We start from the raw sequence: 19216 nt of genomic DNA on the forward strand, positions 1-19216 counted from the left end.
TGATTAGAACCATTTCAACGACTAACAAATATACATAATACCACGTATTATGATTTATCAAACACAAAATGGTACGGAATGTCAGTGTATAAGTACATATTTGCATTTGCATTTTGCTGATTAAGTAGAAACCAAGCAGTGAGATGAGAAAGGCGATTTTCAGCTCTCTCAACTGCAGCTGCTTCATCACCTTCACGAAAGTAAACCCTTTCATAATTTGGCAAATGAAGAGCTAGTCTGAATATTTTAGTTTGAATATATTGGTTTCTACTTAATCAGCAAAATGCAAATGCAAATATGTACTTATACACTGACATTCCGTACCATTTTGTGTTTGATAAATCATAATACGTGGTATTATGTATATTTGTTAGTCGTTGAAATGGTTCTAATCAACAATATTTTCCATTGTTCCTTAGTTATTCTCTACTCTTTCATTCAAAATAAATCTTTAAAAAAACATTTGAAGAAGAGCATGGTTTTATAAATTAATCATAGCAATGTTCTGTAAGGTTTTTTCATGTTTTATTTTCAGTTTTGATTATATTATTGTTGCCAGACATGTTTTATAGCTAGCATCATAAAAAGCCAACCACCACCAACAACTAGCTAGCTAGCTAGAAATATATATATATATATATATATATATATATATATATATATATATATATATATATATATATATATATATATATATATATATATATATATGTAGCCATGTTCTTTATACCTAGCTAAGTCTCCAGTTTATATTTAAGTGACTAGCTATTAGCTGCTGTAGCTAGCTAATGCTAGCTTTAAACTAAAGATTCCCAGTATATATATTCCCACAAAACCCATCAAACGTTATTAACCCTGAAGATTTTAAACATTTTCCTGGGTTTTTTTTGGTTTGCGAAGTTCTTTTCCTCCAAATATTCTGAAAATAAAGTTCAGAAATTACTTATTTTTAAAATGTAAATTTAATTTGTTTCAAATTGTGGTTTTGACATTTTCATGTAAGAATTTGTGGGCAAAAACCTTAATCAGCATGCTAAAAGAACTGATTTTTCTTAATTTAGAATTACTAAACACAACCATTTTCTTACATTTAGTGTAAACTTTTGTGCGTATGGCTTATATTTAATACACCAAAAGAGCTACTTTGTTGATTTCAATTTTATACTCTTTGTAAGCTAATTTTTTCTTCTTTTTGACATTTTGAATTAACTTATTGCAGGCATATAATATACATGCATATAAAAAAATGGAATTTTGCAAATTTCTGTTTTACCACTCAATTTTTACATTTTATAAGTTATTTGGAACAGAATGGTATGAAATAGACCAAAATACCTGATCTTCGTTGTTTTTAATTTACAGGCTGTGTCTGTGAAACTTTAAGGGGAACATTTGGTGGAAGACAATGGCATGACATATACTGATAGAACTGATTTTTGTTGTGTTAGATGTTATATCTGAACCTTTTTGACATTTTATGTTAATTTTGCGAGGAAGGACCATATATATACACAGAAGAAGAATTCAATTTTACACCTTGCAAGCTTTGTTTTTCTATATTTTGTATAAATTCTTACTGGGAAGGACTCCGTGCAATATATCGAAATGACTGATCCTTCTTGATTTAAATTTGATGTTCTAAATCGTATATAGTTTTGGAAATTTTGTGTAAGATTTAATGGGTAAGGGCTAGATGCAATATGTCAAAAAAACTTTTTTTGTTGAATCAGAAGCACTCCCTACAACCATTCTTTTTTTTACACTTTGTGAAGCTTTTGTGAGGAAAGAGTGTATTATCGAAATAACTGTTTTTTGTTGCAAACTCTTTTTCTTTGGCATTTTGGATTAAAATATTGTTTTAGAGGGCATATGCAGTAGATATATGTACTGAAATAGTTAAATTTTGCAAACTTTGATTTTGTCGTTACCTCTCACTTTTTACCTTTTGATTAAACTTTTGTGGGAGACCGTCGGTATGCGAAGGACCAAAATAAGAGATTTTAGTATTATTTAGAATTTGTATTTTGTTTTGCAAAATTGGTGCAAAAATTGACATAAAATGAACTTATATATAGATTGATTGCTGTTGTTTAACATGACTCATTATGACTTATATATATATTTTATGGAAATTTGTGACAGAATACTATGTGAGATTTGAAATTTTGTTTACTTTATTGATGGTAAAACAGCATGTAAATTGCTAAAAGGACTTTATTAATTTTAGATTTAAACACCGTTATTTTTCACATTGTGTGTCAACCTTTGGCAGGGTTTGCTATAAACTAACTGATTTTAACATATACAATGAGAGAGATTTGTGTTTGACATTGATCAGCTTTTTTGTATATATGTGGCGTTTTGGGTGATTTAAATTTTATGGGTGAGATGTATGTTGAAATGCTTTTTAAAAACTTTTTTCCGAATAATTTTTTGCATTTGTCAGATGGTCAGAGCAAGTAATTTTAGTAGATTTAGATTTTAAATGTCACATATGTACTGCAGTTTTTTTGGTCATTTATATAATAATGCAGATGTAAGATGTGCACTGCTGTATTGTTTGTTTTTTGATGGACATATATCTGCTACATAAATTAAATGGAATACAGTGGATTCTTCCACGGGAAACAGCTAGTTAAAAATTAATGTCACTAAGTTTTGAGATTTTCAGTTTAGTTGAAAAAAGGCATAAATTTCCTTAAATTTCGCAAGTGTTTATTATCCATTTGTCCTTTACATAGCGTTTGCATTAAAAGAGAAATTATTTTTATTATGTTAAATCTTTCAAAAACTAGTCTCAAAATGTAACTGTGTAAAATGGAATAGGAGAAAATGACTAAATTTTGTGCAAGTAATTTTTATTTTTAGCGAATAAATTTTCTTACTCACTATTCTTTAACCGACTGGTGACCTTGTGGTAGAGCGCTCGCCTTCAGTGCGGAAGATCTTGGTTTCAAACCCCGACCGAGTTATCCCAAAGATTATGAAAGTGGAAATCCATCCTTTCTGCTTAACGTTCATCATGAGAATAGGATTGATATCTCAGGCGGTTGTCTAGTTGAGCAGCTGTTGTGCTTGCACTCCTTTGAAGCTCAAACAGGAGCTTTAAATGCACTAGGACCCCCTTGGCAGGACTCTCATTGATAACAGTTCTTTTAAGGAATGAAGAGGCTATCCTGGGTAAATAATTGTAATAACAATTTATCTGACTTTTTACTACTTAGACAGTTGAAAATTATAGCATTTAATCAATTTAAGTGCAGCCCTTGTCTGTTAATTGCAATATAGTTAATTTTTTTTAAATCTGTGATAAAACTTAAAACTTTTATTTACCATCGTCCAACATGGGTTTTTATATAAGAAACCACTTTATAAAAAACTGACTAGTCGCTTTCCAAAAAATTAAGAAACCTGTAGCTACTTCTACATGTTTCTTACATGTGGAAAATATCCTCTTTGTTACCAAAAAAGGCATATTTTTATTTCATTGCCTTCCATTTTTTGTAAAATCAGAAAAAAAACAGCATATTTTCTTTTCGAAATGCTTTTTTGTTTCTTCGCAGGAATAGTTTTGTCCTTGGTAAATGCGCACTCAAGTTGGGGTTAAATCCGGTTAAAAAAATTTACTTTCATGACTTTTTGTAAAAAACAAATAAACGCGTTTGGTAACAACTGAATATGAAAATCAATCTTTTGGTATCACAAAACAAAAGAAGGTATATTAATGGAAAATGGAAGGTATATTAATGGCAAGCGCTTTCAAATATTAATACTTCGTGCTAAGTAAGCCAACCGTTTAAATACACGGAAAATTACACTGTACATTTACGCTTGCCTCACGAAGACATTTCTTGTAATGCAAATTAAAATTCGAATAAAAATTCGTCTGCAGAAAGGTTTTATGACTTAGGGTAGTCCAACAAATGAATGTAAAAGCGATGTTACTTAATGGTTTATAAGTGGCAGCCGGCACAAAGAGCTCTAAAAGACGTCTTTTAGACATCTTTCGCAATTCTAAAAGACGTCTTTTTTTAGCGCTGATTTGTCCGTGTATAATGCATCTTTTTAAGTGTTTTTAAAGATGCATTTTAAAAAATCTCTTTTAGACATCTTTTAAAAGACGTCTTTCCAAAGACGTCTTTTAGACGTTTTTAAGAAATTCTTTTACGGCAGATCTTTTTTAAGACGTCTTTTAGACCTTTTACAGATGTAGCAGCGCCCAAAATGCATCTTTAATGCAACTTTTTAAATGAATCTTTAAAAAGACATCCTTTATCTCTCTATAAGACGTCCTCCTTGAGTTGTATTTTTTTACTTTTTAGAAAAAATAGGCATTTTATAAAATAAATTTAAGACGTTTTTGTACATTAAGGTTGAAACGTACATTTTTAATAAATTGCAGAAATAACGATATCAAAGACGTCAAATATTTTGCGATTAAAATATTTTGAACTTTTTATATCAAACTCGTATTAAACAATAAATATATTTTACAATTACAGTAAACAAATATAACCGGAAATAAATAAATAAAATATTATTTATAATAAACACTATACAATTAAATCATTCATATTAATATTTAAAAACTGTAATCATTAAAATAATCTGTATTACGAATTCTACCTATGAACTTATCCATGTAAAGATGTACACTAATTTCCACGTCAGTTTTTAAATAAAGCATGCTATTTAAGCATAAATTGGAACTCTAATCGAAAAAATCTTAAGCATATTAAGCTTAAGCCATAGGAAAGAATCACCTTAAAAATTCTGTGAAAATTGCTAGTAGTTGAAATTCGTCGTAACGCTTGCAAGGTCGAAATAACAAAATAAATATCTCTATAATAATAACCGTCGTCTGTCTGTCTCTGCGCGGACCCCCCGCCGCGTTAGAAAATGATGTTACGGAAACACGAATATCAAATGCGATATATTTCTGTCCACTTTGTTGCAACGGGTTAATTTAAAGGACGGGCGACCCCGTGTATTTTTTCACGGGCTAACGACTATCTATATTATAATGCCCGTATACGTCCGTCTGTCCGTCCGTCCGTCCGTCACGCAAAATGGTAGCCTAGCTGCGGCGTGCGAACCCGTGGATTTTTCAAAGGCGGGGTAACGACTAGTTTAAAATAATAAAGAAGTCAGTGCAAAAAAACAAAAAGAAAAATATTAAATGTATGAATGCCATTCATAAATGAGTAAAGTCGAAAGGGTTTTTCCTTTGTTTATAGATTTAATGTACCCCTTATGTCTCTGATCCTCTAACTTGGAGCGTTTGTCAGCTTGGTCCCAATTATGTGTCGCATTTCTTGTTCATTCGCATCTTTAAAACGCTCGTTGATAGAATCTAGAGAGAAAATAATAGCTTATTTCCAGATAAATTTCCATAGAAAGGTAGTCAGAAAACACACCATACATAAAAGGTAACAACGTAATAAATCAGCTAATACACTTACGTACTATAATTTTATAAATTAATTTGCCGAGAATTACAAACAAAAGTATTTCCTTTTTAAACAACAGGTGTCCCGCAGATGCTTTCATTAAAATACCGCCAATTTTTGCTGAATGTTCCGATAATCAAAGAATATCCGCCAGGGGGTGCAGGAAAACAAAATTACGACGTATTGAAATGAAAACGTATTATGAAGGCTCTTAAAAGTAATTAAAAGTGAAAAATAACTTTTAGATGTCTTTTAAAAGACGTCTTTTAAAGATCTTCTAAAAGACATCTAAAATGCGTATACTACAATATTCGAATTTATTTACTTTCAAAAGACGTATAAAAGGTGTCTTTTGAAAGACGTTCTTAAGAAGATGCATTAAAGACATCTTAATACAGTTTTCTACCAGAAGATTTCAAAAAGACATCTGAAAACGTCTTAAGACGTCTTGTGCCTGCTGGGTAAGTAAGTAACGGGAAGTTTTAACGTCCTTGGGATTCCATCCTAACGGTTGGCTCTTCCTTCCCTCCGACTGTAACTATGTTACATTACCGCCAGAGATACATATAGCATTGCACATAAGCCGGTTAGCGGTCAGTAGACGGTACCAAATGGGCTGACAACACTGCATTTAAAGTGCAGCGGAGTGGAGACCCGAATCTAAAACCTTACGATTACAAGTCGAATGCACTACCACTACACCATATCCACCGTAGTTTTATGTAGTATGAAGATACCTTGATGTAAAGAAAGTATCAGAAATATTTAAGTAGAGTCGTATTTTTTTGTACCCTTTCATTACAGAGTACAAGATAACAAAAAAAACGAATGTCTCTCCGAACTTTCACAATTGCCTAGCACTTAGGACCGCTTTAATACACTTAGTTCTCGGTCCCTTTCCCTTAAAATGCGGCGGTGTACCGGATACGACATTGAATTCGAAACTTTCAAATCAAAATTTTCAAATTGAAACACTAAAATTTGGGATAATGGCAAGAGAAATGCGTGTAATCCTAACTGAGAACCGAACAAAAAAATCTTGTCTTGAATTTAAAAATAGCACCTTGTGCACATTCGAATATTTGCGACAGACGCCTGCATGTCGTTTTCATCAAGGAACAACGTAGACGTTTTTATGACCTATTTATTCCCTTGATCCAGCGCATCAACTTAAATGGCAAATCTTCGTCCTGATTCTTATAAGAAAGTATTTTTGTAAAAAAGAAGTTTTTACAGTTCGATGTTTGCTTCAATTTTTTTAAAGTTTCACCTTTATTATTTTTCGCACAAGCAACTGTACAAAATGTTCTTAAAAATACATACGGATTCGAAAATGTTTTGCCGATAAATTCTTCGTCTACAAATGCTCTGCTTTTTCGATTGTAGAAATTACAGAAGATAATGTTTTAAACGGCCGTCTGTATTTGGAGTTCAGAAGCAATTACGAACGTTGTGCATCCAAGTGTTGTTATTCTGTGCTTTCCCTTATGTTTAGCAGTTCGAGAGAAATGAGGAAGGACATGGACTTGCTGAACTTCGATATGCGCTTGAACAACGTGTACTTTGCACAAAAATATATGTACTTTATACCGACAACACTATTTTCCTGAGCTTAACAACAAAAAAATATTTACAATATTCATTAAACTATATTCTGCATGTCTTCCATAATCCAGATCCATTCGAGCCTGTCATTCTCCTCTCGCAATAACAATTTACTCTTCCCTTGCGCGAAATAGTTACACCGTTGATGTCAGAATACTGGGCTTTCTTCGCAACACAGGCCTTAATACACTCCTTCACGGTCTTCTTATACCCCATGTGTATTTCAGGACCACCAGTACCATCTCCTTTTATGAACTTGCACGGCGCGTCTGAAATATAAAAACTATCAGCGCTAGAAGAAATAAAAGTTCTGCAATCCAAAAAGTTTTATCAGCTCCCAATCCTTTTTTCACAAAGTAAAAAGCAAGCTTGAGAATTTCAGATTTACCGTTGAAAGGATTCTATAAACCCGAGTTAAAAATATTAGATTTTTGTTAAATTTAGGTATGTTATGAATAGCTAATCTTAACCGTTGTATTCGGAAATTCGTTAATATAAAAAGCCTTGTTTATATATATTTTTTACCTGGGAGGGACATAAAGCACGTTTTCCATTTGGAGTTTCCGTTTGTAGCAGTCATGCCAATTTCACAATAGCATTTAAATTTATCAGCGGTTTTGCTAGGAATCGTAACTCCATTTATCTTTGGGTTCTTCGATCTCATTGCTGCACACGCATAGATACATGCTGAGGCTGTTCTCTTGTAGCCAATGTTAACTTCCGTTCCACCCGATCCATCACCGGTGATAAAACTGCATGATAATTCTAAATGAATTAAGTGATTGTAATTATTTAGGATGGCGATGCACTTGATGGCATGGCGAACACACTGAAACAGTTGTTACTAGTTCGAACAAACAAATAGAGGAAGTATTCAGAATTTCGCTTAAATTGAAAAATTAATTCAAACTTACTTGGTGGAGAGATAAGACACGTTTTCCATTTGGAGTTTCCGTTTGTAGCAGTCATGCCTATTTCACAATAGCATTTGAATTTATCAGCGGTTTTGCTAGGAATCGTTACTCCATTTATCTTTGGGTTCGTCGATCTCTTTTCTGCACACGCATAGATACATGCTGAGGCTGTTCTCTTGTAGCCAATGTTAACTTCCGTTCCACCCGATCCATCACCGGTGATAAAACTGCATGACAATTCTAAACGAGTTACTGACAATGCACGCAAGTTCTTTAAATAACCCGACTAAAATAGTGATACAAAATTTGTATTAATTTAGAAAATATCCTAATTTACCTGGTAGCTGCATAAAGCAAGTTTGCCATCTCGTATTTTTATTTGTTCCTGTCATCCCTATTTCACAGTAACATTTTACCACGTTGCTAGTTTTCTTACTGGGAATCGTGACTCCGTTTATTTTAGGATTTTGCCATCTCTTTTCTGTACACGCCTTTATGCAATGTGAAATTGTCCTCTTGTATCCAATTAATATTTCCGTTCCACCTGATCCATCGCCAGGAATAAAATTACAACGAAATTCTGAAAAAGTAAAAGCATTTAGGAAGTAATATAAAAATATGCGCTAGAAATAAGCTAACATAAACCATTAGAACTTAATAAAATGTAAGCCTTACCTTTAGCTTCGACTATGGTGACAGTTACTAGCAAAACCAACCAGAGCAACGGCATGTTTCCTCACTTGTCCTAGTATACATGGCTAGATAGATAGCGTTTTAGTTAAATCGGCGTAGATATTATTTTGTACACAAACTGTACAACAGCTTCTTATATAAATATGAATGCGGATATCTTCAAGCTTGATAAAATAAAATTAGTACATAAATTTGCCTAAACATTGCATTATTAAGCCACTATCTAAATAAGTCTTATGTCAATATCAGTAAACATTCCAATCTTTCATGCTAAAATGAAATTAAATTGCTTGAGCTGGTAAATAAAGCTATACTTCTGATCTGTTTGGTAGAAAACTTTCTGGTTGCAGTAAAAAAGAAAACATGCCTTACGTGAATTCTAAGCGTGGGCTTTTACTTGTTCTTTAAGTTGAATTTGAATTGAATCAACGTGGAACAAACTTATATAGCCTTTATAATTTCACATTACTCAAGCATGACATGAACCAAAGTAGTGCTGCGGGAATTAATTTGATTAATTCTATTAAGTAATTGCTCTAGCTTTTTGTCTGTAACAACGAACTGACCGTTGCTTTTCACAGGTTAATATTTAACTCCACGCTCGTGTGTCTACTTTTCATTCATAAGTGATTGTGTCGCATGCTCGAATTTCATCTACTTTTCCCCATGTGTATCATCAAAAGTTTCTTGATGTAAGAAAAACCTTGGGTTAGTTATGTCTCTCGTTTTGGCTTGAACTAATATAATTTGAAAAACTTATGCTGGGCAATTTTTTGTAAATAACACGATTTTTGCAGCAAAACTTTTAAAAGTGACCATTCGCTAAAATTGTTGCCTTCCCCAGAGCGATGTTACCATTTGTCGTGTTTTTTTCATTCACTTTGAGCTATTTTGCCAAAATAACGTTTAGTTTTCATTATTTTTGTTCTATAAATGGACAGCAAAGTTCATTTTAAGTATACGTTAAGTGCAAAAACTTTCCTGAATAAGAAAATAAACTTCCGCCGATAAGCTTATTCTATGTCAGAAATAGCGAGGATTGTAAAGTGTTACAAAGTGCGACATTAAAGGATTACAAATTTTAAACTGAAGAGCAAATTTTCCCGCATGGAAATAATCGAAAAAAACTTCAGTAACGGTCAATTCCTAAATGACTCAGATTTTAGAAAACAAGCATATGTAGAAAAAGTTCTTATAAATACATATTACGGAGGATTGATATTATTACTTTCTTAATTTCAGGACTAACAAAAAAACAGTACTGAAGGTTTCCTATCTATCAGCGGTTTTTTTGGAAATTGTTTTACAAATTCTTCCAACTTTTTGCACTACACTCCCTATAACAATCTTTCCTTAACTCAAACGTTCTTTTTTATCTCTTCGGGTATTTTTTTCTCTATAACTCGAACGTCGCAACATGTATTTAGAACTTAATATGACACAAGCCTTTTTTTCGCATTGTTTTGGCTCTGTAAACGTAAATAGAGTCTTAACTGATTCGAATATTTCATATCAACATGTGTGAAGGGTTTTTAATGATTCGAATATCTTTCGAACAAAACGTAAACACGATTCTTTTGTATTTTTTCAGTCTGTTCTTAGCTCACAAGGCTGAGATTTTATCCTGTACAAAAAAAGATTTCGTCTACATTCCATATAGGAGAGAAAAATCACGAATAATTGGCCCTTTATCAAAAAGTTATACAAATACTTGGAAAAACTGTTCTGATTTCCCGTGGCTGTTCCAGTTATAGAGAGTCCACTGGAATAGGCCACGTTAATGTCATACGCGCAATCACAGCACAGAACCGAGAGGCCTGCGCAAGCGTCATGTGGGGTTAAGTACTGTAGCCAGTTTGATTAGAGAAAATGTGATACTTAGTGTTAACCCTATTTGGTATTGGGGGAGGGCGTATAGTGCCCGCGTCATTTTCAAAATCTAATAACTTTTTAAATACTGAATGAAATTACTTGAAATTTTGTGACTTTTTCTAACTTTTATTGTACTTTCAAAAAATAAAAATAAAAATTTCCAAAAATTGTCCTGTCAATGTCACTTTGGTCTGTTTGGCAGGTGGTCATATCAACTTCTTTACTGTAGTGCTAAAAATAAATGCTTTCTAAACTAACCGGTTATATGGATATGGCAATATGTATGTGACAGTGAAAATACAATGTTGACATACATACTGAATAATTCGCAGACCATATTGGTAATTTACAGTCAGGAATATTTGTAATTTCCTATTTCTCTATATCTATTGTCATATGATGACGTCATACGTTATTTTCTCCCAATTCAATCCAAACTCTCTTTATTGAGTAGCTACTGACATAAGTGCTAATAGATATACCAAGTTTTGTTCCATGACAGCTACTTACACTACAGTTCTCAAATATAGATTTTTCAAAGAAAATACTTCAAGGTTTGAATTCTGATTGATTCCCATTTTCTCCTTAGAGAAATCCTTTGTCTTTATACCAGCTGTTAATGTTCCTTATAATATCTTACATTCTCATATTACTTTTTTAATGACTAGTGTTGTAAATAGTTTTAAAAAAGATTCTACAACGAGAATTTCCAAGAAAGACATATTTTCTTTAACCATTGTCGTATTATGATGTCATCATTTCCTGTGCATGTCAACCTATATATTTTGTTACTAATTATGTCACATCATATTGATGCTTCTTTTTGCCAAGCCTCGTCACTTAAAACAAAACGGAACTAGTTACAGCCCGCGGGCACTTTATGCCCCCCCCCCATACTTACAAGGGTCAACAAAGTCCATACCAAATTACCGGAGCGGTCTGAGTACTAATAAAGAGCTTGTAGGGACAAATTTATTGGCGTATTTTGAAGGTCTCGGTGTTCCGTTGTAAAATATATTGAAAATGTGTTTTTGTGAGGCAAAAGTAGTTAGAAATATTCAGACAAGTGTCAAGACATACTGCTCTATACTATTTCTTTTCAGCAAGTTAATATTTTACCATTAAATACTAATTATCAAGTTCTCCTGTAGTCAATAATTTGTTTAAATTGTTTAAGTGGTGATTATCATCAACAACATTGTGGTTCTACCTTAGCTAGGTAAAGTTAGCTAGCCAGCTAGTTATAGTCAGACTGTCAGATTGTTTATGAGATACAGCGAGCTATAGTTTACAACAATGGTTAAATGGTTTTGCTCATCCGCCTTTTGTTTTAACAATTTTCGCTCAAAAACAGCAAATGGGGAACCAATAAAGTTCTATCGCCTGCCTAGAGACCTAACATTACAGATGAAGTAGCGTAAAGTGCTACAAACCGATGGTACAAATTGGAAGAATGGTCATATGTGTTGCAAACATTGGCATGGAGGAATAAGAAAAAATACTGCTGATGTACCTAATATTGTTGTACCATATTCACAAATATCATTATTAGAAAGTAAATTTGAAAAAGCTTCGGCAAGATACAAATCTATTAATCAACCAACATCTGCCAAAAAAAGCCGCTATAATTCCATCAAGCAAATTAGAAATAGCAAGAAAAGAAAATTCAGCACATTCATCTAGAAAGCAACCGACTGTTAGAAATCCTTCCATGCTCATATCAACTCGTAAAAAAACATTTTCACGAAAACAGTTAACTTCTAAACTTTCAACTTCTAACAATGAATTAACAGAACTGAAGAAACAGCTAAATGAAGCTAATAATAAAATTAACATTTTACACACAGAGAATAAATCACTGAAGACACAATTGATATATGCTAAACAATCTATGTCTCAAAAAGATAAAGAAAATGATAAACAGAAAAACATTATATCTATGGAATTAAAGAAAAGATTCACCTATTCGAATCTTTTGCTAAAATCTAATTTTCAATACTTATGTGGACTCTACAGAAAAATTTGAAGTGGTATTTAAAGTTGTTGAACCATATATGTCCATTATTGAATATCCCAGTTGTAAAGAAGGTAGGAGTAGATCATTTGAAAAAGCTACAGAACTCTTTTCAGTTTTTACCATATGCAGACATTCACTTCCTCTTGGTGTAATGGCACACATGCTTAACTGCAGTGACAGTACTGTGCATCGTATATTCGTTGCATGGATAGTTTTTCTAGACACTATTTTTAATGAACTTGACCTCAAGCCTGTTGATGGATTTCTTTTTAAAAAAATGCATGAAATCTTTATAAACAGCGGTCATGGTTTTACTGACATGTTCGTAGATTGTACTGAGTTTAAAGTTCAGCATGCAACAAATTTTGATCTGAACACATTAATGTTTTCTCATTACAAAAATACAGTCAATGGAAAAGCAATGATTGGAATATCTGCCCATGGTAGTGGACTTATCTTTAGTGATTTTTACCCTGGTTCAATTTCTGACAGTGTCATTACGGAAAAAACTGGGGTTCTCGCATGCATAAAAGAAGGACATGAGCTAATGCCTTACAGAGGATTTGTATTTTAAGACTGCTGTTCAGCTAAAGGTGTTTATTTAAATCGGCCAAAGGTGTTTATTTAAATCGGCCAGTGCAGAAAAGTAATGCCCAGTTTTGTGATTCTGAAGTGGCTTCAAATTCCGATATTGCTTCTACAAGAATTCATGTTGAACGTTTTATTGGTAGAGTGAGGGAGTGGACAATTCTAAACTCAGTTTGGCCATTACAAAGAGTGGATCTATTATCATCCACATGGCTAGTGTTGTGTCATATAGTAAATTTAACTATGCCACCAATAGGTCCTAAAACAAATTAACTAAATATATAACTAACTATCTATCTCCAATATATACTATAATTGTTCTCTCTATATATTTTGCTTTCTCTCACAATATATGTATAATATACGTATTTGTTTAAACTATATAAATGTAACAGTAGGTACTTCCTTCACTATCCTGTTGATATAACTACGCAGTGGCTTAAGAGACTCAAATTCTGGGACTCTGCAAAAATCTTTTTTTCTAACTCTAAAAATTCTCACTCTTCTTTATGGGACCATTCGGTAATTGGAACATTTTGATAAATGCTTGTGGTAACACTTTTAATTATTGACCAGAAAAGATTGTTTCTCTTAATGATAAAGTAATTTGCAGACTTTGATTCTATATGATATGACATTAATATACAAAAATCAGTTGGTGTGCATTCCATTTGTATAAAGTAACCAGGACTTTTTTTGTAGACTCTAAAGGACCTTCTGAATTTTCTCCTCTCGCTTTAATTTCCAACAGAAAGCCAGGACAAATTAGTCCTTCAGGACTAGCACCATAAATTTTATCTGATGGATGATTGAAAAATCCACTGGTAATGTCTGTAATTTAGTTTGATTTTGAAAAAAAGTCAGTGCCTCATCTTCATACTGGTGACCTCTAACAAAATTTTTAAAATTTGTATTTAATAAATCACTCTTTTGTAAACCTTCATTTACTAATTTCCAATATGTGTCAACTTTTTGTAACCGTATATTTCAAGTAATGCAGGCAAGCGACTACCGGTTATTTTATTTTTTCTAAGTGACAGCCATTCATCTGTATTCTGTTTAACATTAACATAATTGGAATTTATAATTGGATGAATTGGCTTTGTACTTATAAGTTGAATCTCAATGTTATTTTTATTTTGTTTTAACTGTTGCTGAGTACTATGTAAAATGTTCTTATAATTAGTATTGTTAGGAGATTTACTTGCACATTTTGTTAAAGTATTTTTTTTATTATCAATTGCACGGTCAATACTTTCTTGAATACTTACAGTTTTTGTAGTGGGAATTTGGATACTGCTATCATAAGTCTTATTAACAGTGTAATCATGGTCAGCTAAACTTATTGCAGAAAGTGTTATACTTAAATTCTAGGTGTTCTTTGAGAGATGAGTTTATGGAAGATTGATGTAAGACTTCATAGCAATGTTGTTCAAATGGTTTCTCAATTTTTTTAATTATTTCCTTTATTTTGTTTTTCATTTTAATTATGTCACATTTAAAAGATGAATTTTCAGGATCAGCAGGAATTATTTCAGCATTGCTGACCATATTCTTGCTGATTTTAGTTTAATCTCGCGTAAAGGCATCATGGGAATTGATCTATTCTTTGTTCTTCGATGCCACTTTTGTAACTGCTCAGTACATGTCAATGCCAGTGTTTTTTTATTACTTGTGTGGTAATTTTTTAAATAAAGCAACAAAGTTGGTACGTGACAACATAAGCCGCAAACTCCAACTGGGCATTCACAAGGGGCTTTAAGGGGGACACCACAATGAAAAAGAATATCTGCTGGTGTAGATATCTTCGCCATAGGATTTTTTTACTAATGCCTTGACAAAAATATCTTCTTCTGATTGCTTGAGGGATTTTACTAACACAATTTTTCGGCTGGTGAGCATTGTATAAGCCTTTTGCTGTTGCCCTATACTTCCCTTTCGTTTATTGGAAGCATGAAGTTGAAATATTGAGGAAGTCACTTTTGGGTACAAGCTTTCACATGGAGCTGTTTTTTCAGGAATATCAAAAGTACTAAGACTAGTGCCAAACTGGTAATTCCTTTCTGTCTTCTTTCTGATTTTCTCAGCTAATGATGGATATAAACTAAACTTGTTAACCCTCATTTGTAACTCATGGTAAGAGCCAGTTGTAGATAGACCACGCTCAACAAGCCAAGTTAAACATTCGTCTTTATTTTTAATTGACATTCTTGTATTTATCGATATTAAAACTAACTGTATAAGAGAGAAGGTAAAATTTCCTGCTTAATGCTGTTGTTTTCTTCTTGTTCTGCAACCATTATGAAAAAATTTGTCCGTACAAGCGTTTTACTAGTGGCCAGACTGCGCTGCATGAAAGTCGGTAATAGGGTTAATGTACGAGCCAAAAAAAAAATTTTTTTGGAAAATCGCTGTTTTAAAAGGTATGATTGGGGCACAGGGGGGTGGGGGGGGAGGGGGGTTCAAAACGCATTCAAAAATGTTTTGCCGATAAATTCTTTTTCTACAAATTGTATGCATTTTTGATTGTAGAAATTACAGAAGATTTTGCGTTTTTGGAATTCAGAAGCAATTATGAACGTTGCCTTCCCACATCACCATCAACTTAAGCGGTTCTGTTTGGAAATATATTTTCTTATGCTTAGCTGTTCGAGAAAAATAAGCACATGGACTTAGCTCAACTTCATATATGTGTATGAACAGCGTGTACTACAGGAAAATATATATGTATTTTATACTAACACCAGCAATATGCATAAAAATATGTGTATTAAGTTAAAAAATTACAATCTTTAGACTATATTCTGCACGTCTTCCATGATGCAGATCCATTCGAGCTTGTCATTCTCCTCTCGCAATAACAATTTACTCTTCCCTTGCGCGAAATAGTTACACCGTTGATGTCAGAATACTGGGCTTTCTTCGCAACACAGGCCTTAATACACTCCTTCACGGTCTTCTTATACCCCATGTGTATTTCAGGACCACCAGTACCATCTCCTTTTATGAACTTGCACGGCGCGTCTGAAATATAAAAAATTATCAGCGCTAGAAGAAAAAAGTTCTGCAATCCAAAAAGTTTTTTAAGCTCCCAATCCTTTTTTTACAAATTAAAGTAAGCTTGAGAATTTCAGATTTACCGTTTAAAGGATTCCATAAACCCGAGTTAAAAATATTAGATTTTTGTTAAATTTAGGTAGGTTATGAATAGCAAATCTTAACCGTTGTATTCCGAAATTCGTTAATGTAAAAAAGCCTTGTTTATATATATTATTTACCTGGAAGGGACATAAAGCACGTTTTCCATTTGGAGTTTCCGTTTGTATCAGTCATGCCTATTTCACAATAGCATTTGAATTTATCAGCAGTTTTTCTAGGAATCGTAACTCCATTTATCTTTGGGTTCTTCGATCTCATTGCTGCACACGCATAGATACATGCCGAGGCTGTTTTCTTGTAGCCAATGTTAGCCTCCGTTCCACCCGATCCATCACCGGTGATAAAATTGCATGATAATTCTAAATGAATTAAGTGATTGTAATTATTTAGGAAGGCGATGCACTTAATGGCACGGCGAAAACGCTGAAACTGTTGTTACTGTTGTAGTTCGAACAAACAATATACTAGAGGAAGTTTTCAGAATTTCGCTTAAATTGAATAATTAAATTCAAATTTACTTGGTGGAGAGATAAGACACGTTTTCCATTTGGAGTTTCTGTTTGTAGCAGTCATGCCTATTTCACAATAGCATTTGAATTTATCAGCGGTTTTGCTAGGAATCGTAACTCCATTTATCTTTGGGTTCGTCGATCTCTTTTCTGCACACGCATTGATACACGCTGAAGCTGTTCTCTTGTAGCCAATGTTAACCTCCGTTCCACCCGATCCATCACCAATGATAAAATTGCATGACAATTCTAAACGAGTTACTGACAATGCACGCAAGTTCTTTAAATAACCCGACTAAAATAGTGATACAAAATTTGTATTAATTTAGAAAATATCCTAATTTACCTGGTAGCTGCATAAAGCAAGTTTGCCATCTCGTATTTTTATTTGTTCCTGTCATCCCTATTTCACAGTAACATTTTACCACGTTGCTAGTTTTCTTACTGGGAATCGTGACTCCGTTTATTTTAGGATTTTGCCATCTCTTTTCTGTACACGCCTTTATGCAATGTGAAATTGTTCTCTTGTATCCAATTAATATTTCCGTTCCACCTGATCCATCGCCAGGAATAAAATTACAACGAAATTCTGAAAAAGTAAAAGCATTTAGGAAGTAATATAAAAATATGCGCTAGAAATAAGCTAACATAAACCATTAGAACTTGATAAAATGTAAGCCTTACCTTTAGCTTCGACTATGGTGACAGTTACTAGCAAAAGCAACCAGAGCAACTGCATGTTTCCTCACTTGTCTTAGTATACGTGGCTAGATAGATAGCGTTTTAGTTAAATCGGCGTAGATATTATTTTGTACACAAACTGTACAACAGCTTCTTATATAAATATGAATGCAGATATCTTAAGGTTGATAAAATAAAATTAGTACATAAATTTGCCTAAACATTGCATTATTAGGCCACTATCTAAATAAGTCTTATGGCAATATCAGTAAACATTCCAATCTTTCATGCTAAAATGAAATTAAATTGCTTAAGCTGGTAAATAAAACTATACTTCTGATCTGTTTGGTAGAAAACTTTCTGGTTGCAGTACAAAAGAAAACATGCCTTACGCGAATTCTAAACGTGGGCTTTTACTTGTTCTTTAAGTTGAATTTGAATTGAATCAACGTGGAACAAACTTATATAGCCTTTATAATTTCACATTACTCAAGCATGACATGAACCAAAGTAGTGCTGCGGGAATTAATTTGATTAATTATATTAAGTAATTGCTCTAGCTTTTTGTCTGTAACAACGAACTGACTGTTGCTTTTCACAGGTTAATATTTAACTCCACGCTCGTGTGTCTACTTTTCATTTATAAGTGATTGTGTCGCATGCTCGAATTTCATCTACTTTTCCCCATGTGTATCATCAAAAGTTTCTTGATGTAAGAAAAACCTTGGGTTAGTTATGTCTCTCGTTTTGGCTTGAACTAATATAATTTGAAAAACTTATGCTGGGCAATCTTTTGTAAATAACACGATTTTTCCAGCAAAACTTTTAAAAGTGACCATTCGCTAAAATTGTTGCCTTCCCCAGAGCGATGTTACCATTTGTCGTGTTTTTTTCATTCACTTTGAGCTATTTTGTCAAAATAACGTCTAGTTTTCATTATTTTTGTTCTATAAATGGACTGCAAAGTGCATTTTAAGTATACGTTAAGTGCAAAAACTTTCCTGAATAAAAAAATAAACTTCCGCCGATAAGCTTATTCTATGTCAGAAATAGCGAGGATTGTAAAGTGTTAAAAAGTGCGACATTAAAGGATTACAAATTTTAAACTGAAGAGCAAATTTCCCCGCACGGGAGCAATCGAATAAAAAGACTTCTGAACGGTCAATTCCTAAATGACTAACGAATCTTCCGAACGAATTTTGTAGCACACCATTGTATAGGAAGTTAAATACGAGGGAAAGTGAAACGATCTTTTTTGGTTTTTCTACGCAATACAAGGCTGTTAATAAGGCTTTTCCCACATCGTTGGAACATTTTAATACTGGAAAAGTCTTAAACGCATGAAAATGAGATAAATTATGCCAGTTAGACATCTTTTCAATTTATAGTCTTGCCTTATGTATGTGAACACTTAAAGCGTAAAAAAAAAATTAATAAAATTACATGAACAAAATTACAACAGAATCCAATCAAGCTTGTATGAATGTGGTTTTCCATGCCATGATGCAGCGACACAATTCATCAAACCATTTTCAAACTCTTTACCATTGCCTGAGTAGATAATTAAAAAAATACTGTTGTCATGATTATGAACATAACCCTGGCCGAGAAAATCAGTAACTATATCTGTATTCTCTGCAAAAAGCCACAAGATATAATGGGTTTTAATGGCGTTTTTTAGGCTGTACAGACTTTAATTGGGCAGTGCCTAATGTAGTACTCCACTGC

The 19216-nt window shown here is 33.0% G+C and overlaps 2 protein-coding genes across 2 annotated transcripts; both read right to left on the reverse strand.

Moving 5' to 3' along the window:
• Positions 1 to 7033: 7033 nt before the first annotated feature.
• On the reverse strand, positions 7034 to 9120 carry LOC130655121 (uncharacterized). Its single transcript, XM_057457819.1, has 6 exons — positions 9035 to 9120; positions 8645 to 8727; positions 8307 to 8549; positions 7970 to 8209; positions 7581 to 7820; positions 7034 to 7324 (listed from the first exon to the last, which is right to left on the reverse strand). Exons 2-6 carry the CDS (start codon positions 8697 to 8699, stop codon positions 7098 to 7100), a joined length of 1005 nt encoding a protein of 334 aa, XP_057313802.1. The 5' UTR covers positions 8700 to 8727; positions 9035 to 9120; the 3' UTR covers positions 7034 to 7097.
• A 6771-nt stretch (positions 9121 to 15891) lies between these two features.
• Positions 15892 to 17899, reverse strand: LOC130655119 (uncharacterized). Its single transcript, XM_057457818.1, has 6 exons — positions 17881 to 17899; positions 17492 to 17574; positions 17154 to 17396; positions 16817 to 17056; positions 16418 to 16657; positions 15892 to 16163 (listed from the first exon to the last, which is right to left on the reverse strand). The coding sequence occupies exons 2-6, from the start codon at positions 17544 to 17546 to the stop codon at positions 15937 to 15939; spliced, it is 1005 nt and encodes a 334-aa protein (XP_057313801.1). The 5' UTR covers positions 17547 to 17574; positions 17881 to 17899; the 3' UTR covers positions 15892 to 15936.
• Between the last annotated feature and the right edge of the window lie 1317 nt (positions 17900 to 19216).

This window comes from Hydractinia symbiolongicarpus, chromosome 8 (assembly GCF_029227915.1).
Source record: "Hydractinia symbiolongicarpus strain clone_291-10 chromosome 8, HSymV2.1, whole genome shotgun sequence".
In the NCBI taxonomy this organism is placed as follows: Eukaryota; Metazoa; Cnidaria; class Hydrozoa; order Anthoathecata; family Hydractiniidae; genus Hydractinia; species Hydractinia symbiolongicarpus.